This window comes from Leptosomus discolor, chromosome 1 (genome assembly GCF_034619465.1).
Source record: "Leptosomus discolor isolate bLepDis1 chromosome 1, bLepDis1.hap2, whole genome shotgun sequence".
NCBI classification, from domain to species: Eukaryota; Metazoa; Chordata; class Aves; order Leptosomiformes; family Leptosomidae; genus Leptosomus; species Leptosomus discolor.
The window spans coordinates 33,801,677-33,813,849 of NC_141391.1; the positions used below are offsets into that span (position 1 = coordinate 33,801,677).

The following is a 12,173-nucleotide window of genomic DNA, read 5'->3' on the forward strand; positions in this document are numbered from 1 at the left end:
TTTTACACCAGTCCCCCAAATACTGTACAATGTGCCAAAGACCAGCCTCAGTCCACACGGAGATATCAAGCCAACTTTCCTAATCTAGTTTCCAGGCAAGACGAGATTCAGGTATGCTGGTTATTACATCCTACTGGTGTTGAGATACTAGAGTTGATTTCTTGCCCAGTCTCTCCTCACAGAATCTATGCGACACTTTACTTCATGTAACTGGAACTACGAGTTTACCTTTCAACCCAAAGACAGTAAAACAGTGCTCTTGCATTCTTCCTGGACATCAATTTAATTCTGTAAGAAGTATGCCACCTACTGATGCACTATTTACTATTCCATTCTTCAAGCACCTTCACGCAACCACTGACCAAGACCAATCTTAGCTGTGTTAGCTGCAAAGAAAAATAATATTCCATGAATTTACAAGAAATGACAGTGCACTCAAAGCCAGTGAAATGTGTTTTATTTTAAGCCACTGCTAAAACAAGGACAAATTTAGTGCAACCTGGAGTTCATAATCTGAAAACTGAATATTGTTGAATTACTAAAATGGCAAAACTCGTCACCATTATACAGTACAAGACCTTCATATTCATTGAGTACAGTTACATAAACATTTATAGTTATTCAAACTGTTTTTGGTATACAATTGCATCACTAACTGAGCTGTGAATTACTGTAACACTGCACAAATAAGCAGCAGTTCCAGCAAATTATAATAAAGTTTAGTATTAAATACTATTCAGACATTAGAACAGAACAAAGGCCCTCTAAAACTACAACTCCAGCTATACAACAGGAATGTACAAAGATGGTACAAAATAAAGTGACTACAGTGGCTGGGCTCTGTACTTGCCTCTTCAGAGTGCAAGTACAGTAAATGCTCGACAGTAGTGGCTCTCTGTGAAAAGCCAAAATTCTTACACTAAAATCATTCCTGAATCTTGTGTTTTTCTTTGCAAATCAACTGTGACAAACTAGGGGGGTTTGCCCTGGTGACAGTGTTCACTACCCACTGTGTTCCCATCTCCAACAATATGCAGCTCTTTATAGAAAAGGTCCCAGACAAAGTTACATTAGAAAATGCAACGTTTAAAATCTGATACCATTTTGAGAGACCTTATTGGTCTTGGAATGTGGGTTTCTGGGTTTTTGGTTTTTGTTTGTTAAGTAATTAAGAAAAATGAAAAATCAATTTGCAAGAAATTTCCCCTCTATGTTTTAATTAGCTTTCTTTGCTAAACGCTTAAGTGCTTACTGAGTAACAAAATTCTCTTTATTACTGAAAAGAAAATTCACACATGGAGGATAAGAAATAAAGAATTAGACTAGTCAAAAAGATGGCCAAAATCCTCAGAGGTTTCTATCTCCTACTTTTCACACATCTATGTGAGACACTAACATACAAATTCTTCAACACAGAATTAATGTCGCAGAAGTATCTGCATACAAAAAGCTTCAGTAAGAAATTTAGCACTTTAAACTTCATTGGCAAGCTTCAGGAAATCTTGCTGAAAAATTATGTAAGTAATTATGCTCAGCTACCCACTCTGCCCTTCTACCAGAAGTTACCAGCTCCACAGAAGTCAACAAAAGGGAACATGTATTTGCACCTTAACAACTTCAGAGCAGACTGTCACATCTTCCCATAAAGTTAAACTTTATAAAGGTGGCTTAGAAGGGACTGCTTGGGCAGGTTACAATTTTCTTCCCAGCAATGATGCCCTTGGGCACATAACACCTGGCCAATGCCAGTAATTTTTTCCATTGCCTGCAGCAAGGTATTTCAGAACAGATTTTTGCAGAACATGAAGGCTCTCAGTCCTACTGTGAATACAACACACATACAAGTGGGAAAAAAGAGCTATCCTGGCACAGCGGGAATTCAAATATCATGACTGAGACTGTCTCCTCTGAACTACTATCATAGACAAGGGATTTTTTCATAAATATTTCAATGATCTGAACGCAGCAGTAAATACAAGTTATGCGTGGGTGGACAATACCAACTTTGGACGGAATAAACATACCATGTGCACAGTATCACAAAGCACAGCACAGCTATTTCGACTTTCACCTCAAAGTCTTTTAAATGCTGACAATTACTCGAACATTCCTTAGTTTAATTTTACTTTACATATCTGTGTTCCTTCTATCTCCTTTCAGAAGAGGAATGAAGTGAAGGGTGTTGCATCTTTGGATTTTTCAGACATTTTCCAGAAGCCAGCCAACCAAAGACTTATTTAGAGCTTGCTCTCCATCAGATGCCTTCTCTACCATTTCACAATATTTCAGCACTGCTTGCAAGAGATCTCCAACTTTCCAATCTCTTTCTCTCAGTCTTCTGGAAAGCTAAAGGGGAGACAGGAGAACACAAAACAAAATATTTTGACCAGCACATCCTGATTAACAGTTACAAAAGTTATTCTTGAAACATTAGCTCATAAGAGATCAGTTGTAATGAGTTAATCGTTATTCCCGCATCTATAAAAACAAAAACTTCCGCAAGAATCAGGCACTTTCCTTTAGGGCAGTTTTCACAAAATTTTCTTCTGGAAGGAGCAACATTTTCAAATGATGTGGTGCCACAGGTATGAGGGCTGTGGTTCATCAAGACTGTAGAAAACAGGAAATTCTGAACACAAGATTAAGACATTTGCCACCCCTCCCATGCCAATAATGCACATAGAAAAAGACAAAACTCAAGTCTTAATAAAAGGATGTGGATTTTCCTTTCACAACATATAGTGTGGTTTGGGTGGCACAGATGCTATCCTCAATGAAAACAGTGTCTTCAGAGTTGGGAAAATATAAGAAGGGAAGAGGAAAAGGTGAGGGTTAAGTTAAACTACCATTTGGGAGCAGGCATCAGTGTAGCTGAAAACATATTTCTTTGCCCAGGATCCAAGCAAAAAGAAAAAAAAAAACCCAAAACTTTCCTTTGTTTACATGTCAAGCTCAGCTATATATGGAAAAAAGCTCACCAGTTTTGCCAGTTTGCCCAGGAGTAAAAAAACTTTTTAGTTAAAAAAACCCAAACAAACAAAAAACAAACAAACAAAATCAACACTCACACAAACAAACTTTATTCTCTGTAGCTTTCTGGACAACTGTTCACGCTGCATTCAGTAAACACAATTCAGACACTTACCCTACTTATTCTTTGGAACTGCAGAATTTTATTGGCTTTTATAGTCCCTACCATGATATTCTATACATGAAGTTTAAAAAAAAGTCGTAAAGAGCATTCAGTGAAATACCTTCCACAGCTACAAAATTAAAAATTCATAATGTCTCTTCTATGAAACCTATCAGATTGCAATATGAAATTCTATTAAAAACTGAAATGGAAGACAATCTTTCTCTGCTTCTTCCCCTAGGTGATGTTGCAACTGTAACAAGGCAGGTGACAGAACTGACAGAAAGAATGTGGGCATAAAAACCATGTACAAAACAATGAACTTCTTGAGGAAACAATTAACTTGAATGAACAAAAAAATCCTCTCTAATCTTGAGTACAATATATCCTGAACACTGCAACTTTTTTCAGTAAAAACCCACGACTTTTCTACATAAAGAGACTGAAACTTGTAGTTATTTCTGTGAATTTTAAAACAGAGCACAGGAAGTAAGAGTTTCATAGTCTACAACAGACAATTTTGTAAATGGTGTTTATTGGTTTGTAAAAGAATGGTCATTTTTCTTATGCCAGAGGAAAATCTGGTTAATGTCCAAAGACCTGCTTTAGCAAATACAGTATAAAATTTCCACTCAAAAAAGATAGATACCACCATGGCAAGATGACAGAGTCTGCATATGGCTTCACTGATCTTTCTATTTTAATTTAGAGTTCAAAATTCAATCCCACTGTTTGTTTACCTGAGCGATCTGTTTCTTACTGTCAGACAAGTGAAATATTGGAATTTACTGAAAATAGACACCAGGAATCCTAAAACAGCTAAATAAAGTCTGATTAAAAATTGAATATATATGGTTTTTTAATCCAGGCACTTGCATATCCACGCTGTCAGACTTCTCAAGGAGTCAAGAACTATCTATTCTAATTTCTGGTTTCTTATTCTAGCTCCTAACAAATGTATTTGTTTCATACATACGTATTTAACTTCTTTTTGCCTTGCTGAGCATAGCACGTATCCTTAAGTAAGAGTTCATACCCAGTTGAACATAACATGTATCCTTAAGTAAGAGTTCATACCCAGCATCAGCTGCCCGATACATGCTAGGAGTATTTTTGTCTTTTATACAGCCACATCACACGAGTGGCTCATTACCCTGCTGTGATCAGCTAACACGAGCCTCCCTTCCAGAACCCTCCAACTACTTATAGTAAAAATTACTGTTTTCATGTGATCTAAAGCCCAGGTTCATTCCCCGCATAACTGAGGTAACTTACCAAAGTACCTATGGGATGATCAAAACCCCACAGCTGGCGAGAGATCAGGGTAGAGGTCAGTCTAGTTTTCTGCTGGGCTGCAGTGCCCTCTGGAGGTGCTTCTCTAGCTTTACACGTGACAGAACTGAGAAAGACTATTTCTAATTTAAGACCCCCAGTTTGGTTCAGATATTATTCTAACTGGGAAATGGGATGGAATAAAAAAACCAGATAATCCTTCCCTGCCCCCGAGGTGGGAAATGGGATTTAAATTCATTTTAATATAACTGCATTTAGAGAACTAAAAATTAACCTATAAAACTAGGTGAATCGGTTAACTATCGTAACATTTTCAGGACTGCGTTACTGCCTGCCTGAAGGTCTTATGTTTTATCTTTAGGTGTCAACTCAGTATCAATTTATGACTGAAGTGCCAAGTAGAAAAATACTGTAATTTTTCAGGAGTGCATACATAATAGACACTGCTATTTTCCAGAGTGCTCTTCTCAGTATATTCTCATATTAAGGTAGCTAGAGTGGTGTTCAGATACACAGCCAACTAATACCTTTCCTGTGTTTCTTCAGGCATTGGCTCAAATAGCAGCATCATAACTTTGAAATCTACTAAGTCAGAGCTGGCAGAAAAATGAGAGACTCAAGGAAAAATTAAAAGAAGAGGCACCTGCCATCTATTTTTAGTCTTACATGTTATGTTGCAGTGTAAGTTACAGGTGTCTCTCTTGCACACACACACGAAGGAGATTAATATTAACACTTGCGGGTCCTGCCACTATTCTGCCTGAGCACCTGCAACACTGTGATTCACATACAACAAGCATGAAATAGATGGATAGATCTTCGAAAGATGGCAAAAATAACTCACTAGGTCAGAATGACTGTAGTCACTAAACCAAACTCATTCACATCAAAAGAACTTCAGAGAATGCTGGGCCAGGCATGTGAGAACAGAAAAAGTGAAGTGTTTTCTTCTTCATGCTAAGACACTTCTAAACCATAAGAGGGAACATATGACTATAAGGATTAAACCAGTTTCAAATGAACAGAAATGGAGAAAAGTGTTCCAAACTACCTTCTAGTTTATGAAAGCATGAAGTCCACTCTAAGTGTCAGAACTAATGTACAACAAAACATATTTCTGAAATTATTCTAAATCAAACATACCAACATCCAGAAAAGAAGCACAGGGGCTACATTTCAATTTGCCCAAATAACATTTCCTAATTTTCCGAGTCATTTTAAATAAGAATGCAAGACTTCCTACTCAAGATCAAACACATACACCACACAGTTACATAGGCAAAAGAAAAACAAAACTAGCATTCTTTTTTTGGGCTAGGAAGAGAGAAGCCACTCAGGAAGATTCAGCCCACGTCCAATCTGGACTGACCTCTAGGTACCTTTCACACTCGTAAACAAGTCTATAGTAACTAAGCACCATAGGTGGACACATCATCTAAGTTTGGGAGTCTGTTTTGTCATACGGACCTCTACTTCCCAGTCACTCCCCTTTTCTCCTGAAATGATCGTTTGAGCTTTGGAGAGCATCAAGTTGAAGATTCAATACTAAATTTCAGAACTGAGAGCAAGCTCTTCCTTCCTTAATATACCAATACACACATTAAGTTGTTTTTGCCAACATCATAATTATCAAAATCATACTAATGACACCACGTTAATGCTTTTTCACATGTTAGCAGGGCGCAAAATAAACATCTTTGATAATTTATCATTCCTATCTACCTCATCATTAGAGGCAATGCCTATGTATCTGTTAAATTAGCCTTTCAGTAACCAGGTAATGTTAAAATAATTCCTTGACAGATTAAAAAAAAAGAATAGGTCAAATGTAATAAATGCCCGATTATCACGTGCAGTTTGGTGTGTAGCCACAAAGGAATAATTTTTATGATTTTATAGGAATCAGAAGTTTCTCGCATATGTTTGCGATGGAAATACTCAGGTCAATACGCATACCAAAATTTTGACCCTTCCCTAAGAGACACAAATTGCTAAAGCCTAATTCTTTAAACTTCTGCTTTCTCTTTGGTCACATATTAAATTCAATGTAGGAAACCAAAATAAATGCATCTGAAAACGAAACAATCTTACTGAGCCTTCTTTCTTAATAGTTTTGGTTGCAGTTGCTTGGAGAATAAAAACATACTTAGTATTTAATTAGAACCTGAACTTCTTTCTGATAAGAAAATGTGCATTTGTTAGCAAAAAAAACCTGAGGCAGAACATATTAAGTTAGAAATTAATTTGCATGACCAAGTTCTCAGGAAGATTCAATTTATAGACAATTAAATACTAAGTGAAAAAATGCTTGAAAAAATTTCTTTTTCATTAAACAAAAATGCTGTAATTGTACCCTCTTTGGAGTAAAAGAAGGAAAACAACTTGTGAAACAAGTTAACTCAGCTTTGATTAATACGTTTTATGTATGGTATATGCACAGGCTAAACAGACTGTTCCGCTTTGACCTCTCAGGATTAAACCAAAGATTTTCCTCAACAGCAAATACCTCGTTACTAGCGAGTGGCAAATAAAGCAGCAGCAGCAGGTGTGTCACAGCAAATGGAAATCCTTTCCCTTCCCCAGCACCCATCAAACCCAAGAACTTACAAAGACAAACTCCCTCGTAGCAGTGTCACGGAAGTGAAGATCAGACACCTCAATTTCAGAAGCTGCCAGCCACTGGAGCACCACTCTGAGCTGGGGGTCCACTAGATTTGGTTCCAGATCAATATTCGCTATTGCTAAAGTCTTTCGTATTTGCTCCAAACCTAACATAACAAAAAAAAAAAAAAAAAAAAAAAAAAAAAAAAATTCATCAAATCTATAGCTTCAAACTGTTTCAAAAAGGTCTCTGTAGTTCACTGCTTAGACTTTATTATCTTAAAAATGGCAATTTAGTACACACAGATAATATGAAAGGAAAAAATCATGCTGAAGTATTTCTGTACTTTCACATAAGGAAGTACTGCTTATCCCATTTACAACTGTATGCAGACACAGCAGAGACATCTGAACTTTAATGTCTATTCCAAACGACAAGGAATTTCACACAGCCTTTCATAACGTGAACAGCAATGGCCCTCACATTGTCCATCGGTCGTTTCCATTTCCAACTGCTATTTTTCGCTATGCCTTCATCTACTAAATTTTTTTTAAGTGTGTGTTTCAGAATTCTTTCCTGTACAGGCAGACTGATCACACTGCCTCTGAGTTTTTCCAAAATACAGTGCTGTTTTCACTGAGGCCTATCCAACTTTTCAACACTTCCTTTACAGCACGACTTCCAAAAATTAACACAGTATTGAACAAGCAATTGTGTTAGTAACACAATATTGTCATCTGCTGTGCCCACACCAAATTTCTGTGTCCAGCTACCACAAAAATCCTTTGTCACACTCTCAGAACCAACGAAGCGTATGCGTAAGCGCTCTCCAAGTTGTTCCTGAAGTCTCTACTTCCAGACTACTGGACTCTCTAGAAACCAGGAATATATGTGCAATAAAAACAGAGGTTCATGTGCAGTTTACCTCAATCTCACTACTCTTCCAATCAAGCTTATAAAAATTGAGGTACTTAACGTATTAATTCCTAACTGGCAAAGTTAAGCAAGACAAAATAGGTTCCCCTAAGAGGTAAAAGAGAGCGAAAATTAACTAGTGGAACTGACAGCATAAGTGTGCCTTCGGTGGATAACAGTGTATTTGTCTAGGAGCTCTGAAATATCTATTATCTTTACAGGAGAAAGAACCAATTATTAAAAAAAAAAAAAAAAAAAAGTATGACACTTAACGGATCAAACATATTGTGACAATGTATCACTGGGAAATTTTTATGTATTTTTTAGTTTTATAAATTAGATGTACATGGTAACAACAAGGCTTTGTTTCAAATTCTTTGGTTAACACAGTGCAATCAGCTTAGAAAAAGTCAGATATTTCTAGGTATAACACGAACAGAAATTCCAAATGTACAAGACCAGGTACAAAGTTTTCTACCTAGAATACTATTTAAATGGTCCTACAATGAAAGCAACAGAAAGTCTTTTCAAAACAACGGTGAGATGGTGAAGAAATTAAATTGGAAAAATTTCACTTGAAAATCCTTAATACAGTATAAAGCAGTCTGGTGCACTCCAGGAGACACTTAAGCTGTGTACAGAAATAAAATCAAGCACTATTTTAATTGAGCAACCTGAACATTTGAGATGCTAGAACTTTTTTAAGTCAAGAATAAAAGAAAGCAACAGTATATTGATAACCTAGATGAAACCTACAGAGCAGAAAATAATTATAATTATTCTGAGGAAAAAATACTCAATAATTTAGTTTAGTTTTACTTCCTTATAAACTTACAGTCAGACCTGATTTAAAAAAAGAATAAAATTAAGAGATGTGGTTCATTTCCATACATTTTTCCAGGAGCTTAAAAAAAAAAAAAAAAGAAAAGAAAGAACCACACAGCTTTTTGCTCACATCAAGACTATTTGAAGATGTGCAACATGGCTGAATATCCATCGTACGCGGGTAGCAGCCATTTCTTGAACCGCTTATTTAATCTTCAGAACATACCCAACACAAAGAAAAGCTCTGTTAAAACTTGCTCTGACATCAGCTCCTCTTTAAAGCAGCCTCATACACTGTGTATTCAGGCTGTTCTCATTTCAGTTAACAACCTTTGGCACTTCCTTCAGCCTGGAATGAGTGCAGAGATCTTCTATGAACCAGAAAGATGAAACAAGATTCCGGATAGACCCTATTTTATCTTTCACTAAGAAGAAAGAGATATAGCAAATGTATCGAATCCAAGTTTTTTCGTAGTTTCTCACAACTCCTCTACCAAGGTTAACATGGCCAGTTTGAATTAAGGTCCTCAGTATCTCGAACAAAGCCATGCAGGTGCATCGCCATGGCTCCTTATCAAACATGGTAACAAAGAAGTTATTCTATGCCTATGAATCTATGCTTTCAACAAGCTGATCAGAGTTCACTACCTTATGTTACTAAGTACATGCGTGACCACCAGAGACCAGCATTTCCCAAAGACTGTCAATGTCAGTGCATTAAGAGGTGTATGTAGGGTACCAATCTAAGAATATATTCTGACAGTTGACTGACATGTGTTATGATGAATAGGGATAATAGGGTTGTCGCCCTGTTTTGCAGACTACAGAAGCAAAGAATTAACAAAATAATTCATGCAGAGTGCACAGGTCAGAAACAGTAGTATACGCTGGAATTGATATTACCTTCTACAGCATCCTTGGAGTCTTCATCTTTATCTTCTGTTCCATCACTGTATTTTAAAAATAAAACAAAAATATGAATGCAATCCAATATATGCACAATAAATGTTGTCAATCTGAAGACTGTAATGAAGGTTAAAGGACAGGAAGATCATAAAAGAATTAAGAAGTGACCATGAAAAGAAGCTTTGCTTCTCACACCATTTCATGTTGGAAACAGACTTATCACTTCACAAGATTTGCTCTTAGGAAAAGAAGGGAGAAGAGAGAAATGAGAGGAGGGTGTTAAAAAGAAGACTGTAATATGAAGGCATTTTAAAACAAGAGGAAAACTTACTGATTTTAATTAGGGAGGACAGTTTAGTTTTGCTTCATATGTGAAAAGGTTGAGCCATCTTATGTCACAGGTATGAACAGCTATAGGTTATTCAAAGCTGTAAGTCGTAAGTGTTCTACAAAAATCAGTTACCAAGCAATTTTGAAAGTTTCCACAAGTTAAAGGAAAAAAACAGAAATCCTGCAGGAAGCAAGCTCTAGATTGCATGAAAAAGAAAATCTAAAGGCTTGTAAAACTGCAAGCAAGAACATGCACAGAAGGGACCTTCCATTTTGCAAGCAGAACACATTCATCAGTTTAGCACAGCAAAATCTAACCACTCATTATGGATTAATTAATGACAAAATCATATTGTGATTAAGTGAGAAGAGTGTGAATAATGTATCAGCATCAAAAATGCACCGTATTTTTATTTTCCAAAATGATGATTTCATGCATTAATTATGAGGAATCCATCTGGTTTATATTTCTCAACTCAACTAACCTGTCTGATGTTGGAAAGGATAAATTCTCCTCATACATATCTCCTTCTAAACCAAGACTGCTCCAGCTACTGCTGTTACCATTACTGCCAGGAGAAGAAGAGAACACAGCTGAACTAGAAAAGAACAATAGCTCAAACTAGAACCTTCATTTTCCTTAGAGCTGTTTGTCAAGACATTTAATGCAAGAGCACTGAAACGTCCTAAACAGGTTTGCTGGAACAAACATGATTGTCAGCGCTACCCAGAGCAGCAATGTGCACAATAATGCAAAACTGGTAAGTTTGAGTATGCAGGTGAGAGTATTTATTTGTACTCACTACATCTTCCAGATCAGTGCTAGCAGTACTCCTGTTCTCAAGTTTAAGCACATTGCTCGTTATTTATACGAGCTCAACAATTTCAGTATGATTACTCACAGGAATATGGATTACAACTAAAATATTTGCTTAAGGACTAGCTAAGAATTCATAAAATTACACACTGTGAAGACAACTGCACAAATAAAATCCCTCCATCTCATTCCAAAAACCCAGTAATGATCTCCACAGCCTGATGAGAAGGAATTCTTAGAGCAAATAAAAAAAAGTAAAAAATTTTAAATGTTTAATATTGTTCTACAAGCTGATCTTTTAAAATGAAGAGTTTTATTGATCAGTGAAAACAATACTAAAAAGATTGCTCAACTCACAGTTCATAAACATACTGCATTTATTCCATGACTACATACAAGCCAATGCAAAGAACTGAAAAAACTGAGCATGTCCTTACACTGGTACATTTCAGGCATTATAATTAGCAGTTTGTTAAGCATGTGCTTATGTACAAGACTGAACTACTCATATGATTAAATCTCTGTTCCCCAACTTCATACCTCCCCCAGAGCACATCTGGAAGCCTTCCAAGAATAGGATTTCAAGATAACCAGCATTCTTTGGGAAAGCTAGGTTGTCTACTTTAAATGGTATGACGACCCATGAAGTAACGCCAGAGAATAATCAACTGCTGTGAGAAGATGCTTTCTTCACCCAAGTTTTGTGTGACAGAAAAAGTTTCTTTTCCACTCCTTCCACCCAAGGCAAATAGTAAAATTTAAAACCACAAATGGTGGAAAGAAACGCTTCAAGAGACAAGACATTATTCTCTTTCAAGAGTCTGCCAGTAACACTATCGCCTATCAGTGTCCTTTGCTTTCCAGTATACCTGCTTCGATCCTAACTTCAAAGCAGTAACAGCAGGTTAGCAAGCCTGCAATATGAACACACCCTAATAAAGAAAAATAAGTTACAAAGTTGCAGGTGCTTCATTCAGCAGTTGTTTCTCAGTTAGACTACATGTGCAAAGAACAATCAATCAGTTCTCTTACTATGCAAAAAAGAAAAAAAGAAAATTAAAGAGCTGAAGCTTCCAAAGAAACCAATTTGATTTGCACAGAGAGTGCAAACCTGGTCTTAAGAACATTTCTCAAGCCACTGTATGAGACTATTCAGTATATATGAAGTATTAAATTTGGTTTGGATTACATGTATAGGAAAGATTTAACACAGTCTATTGACACCAATACTTCGCACTCAGCCTCTTTCGTTGAAAGTTACAGATTTATAATGTAAGTGGAAGTAAAAGCTGTCCCAGTTCTTGGACTGAAGGAAAAAGTATTCGCAATCTAACAGAATGACCTCATGCATA

At 36.5% G+C, this 12,173-nt stretch overlaps 1 protein-coding gene across 2 annotated transcripts in view; it reads right to left on the reverse strand.

Annotated features, from left to right (window-relative positions):
* Positions 1 to 450: 450 nt before the first annotated feature.
* The window catches only part of AKAP11 (A-kinase anchoring protein 11), a 34,610-nt gene continuing 22,887 nt past the window's right edge, over positions 451 to 12,173 (reverse strand). Inside the window, exons 8-11 of one of the 2 annotated variants that reach the window (XM_009960367.2) lie at positions 10,490 to 10,573; positions 9,672 to 9,718; positions 7,034 to 7,194; positions 451 to 2,346 (exon numbers count right to left, since the gene is read on the reverse strand). In XM_009960367.2, the coding sequence (XP_009958669.2) occupies positions 2,200 to 2,346; positions 7,034 to 7,194; positions 9,672 to 9,718; positions 10,490 to 10,573 (439 nt within the window). In that variant the 3' untranslated portion in view covers positions 451 to 2,199. Of the gene's footprint in view, positions 2,347 to 7,033; positions 7,195 to 9,671; positions 9,719 to 10,489; positions 10,604 to 12,173 lie in introns of both variants that reach the window. The other variant, XM_086481973.1, reaches the window with a different exon arrangement.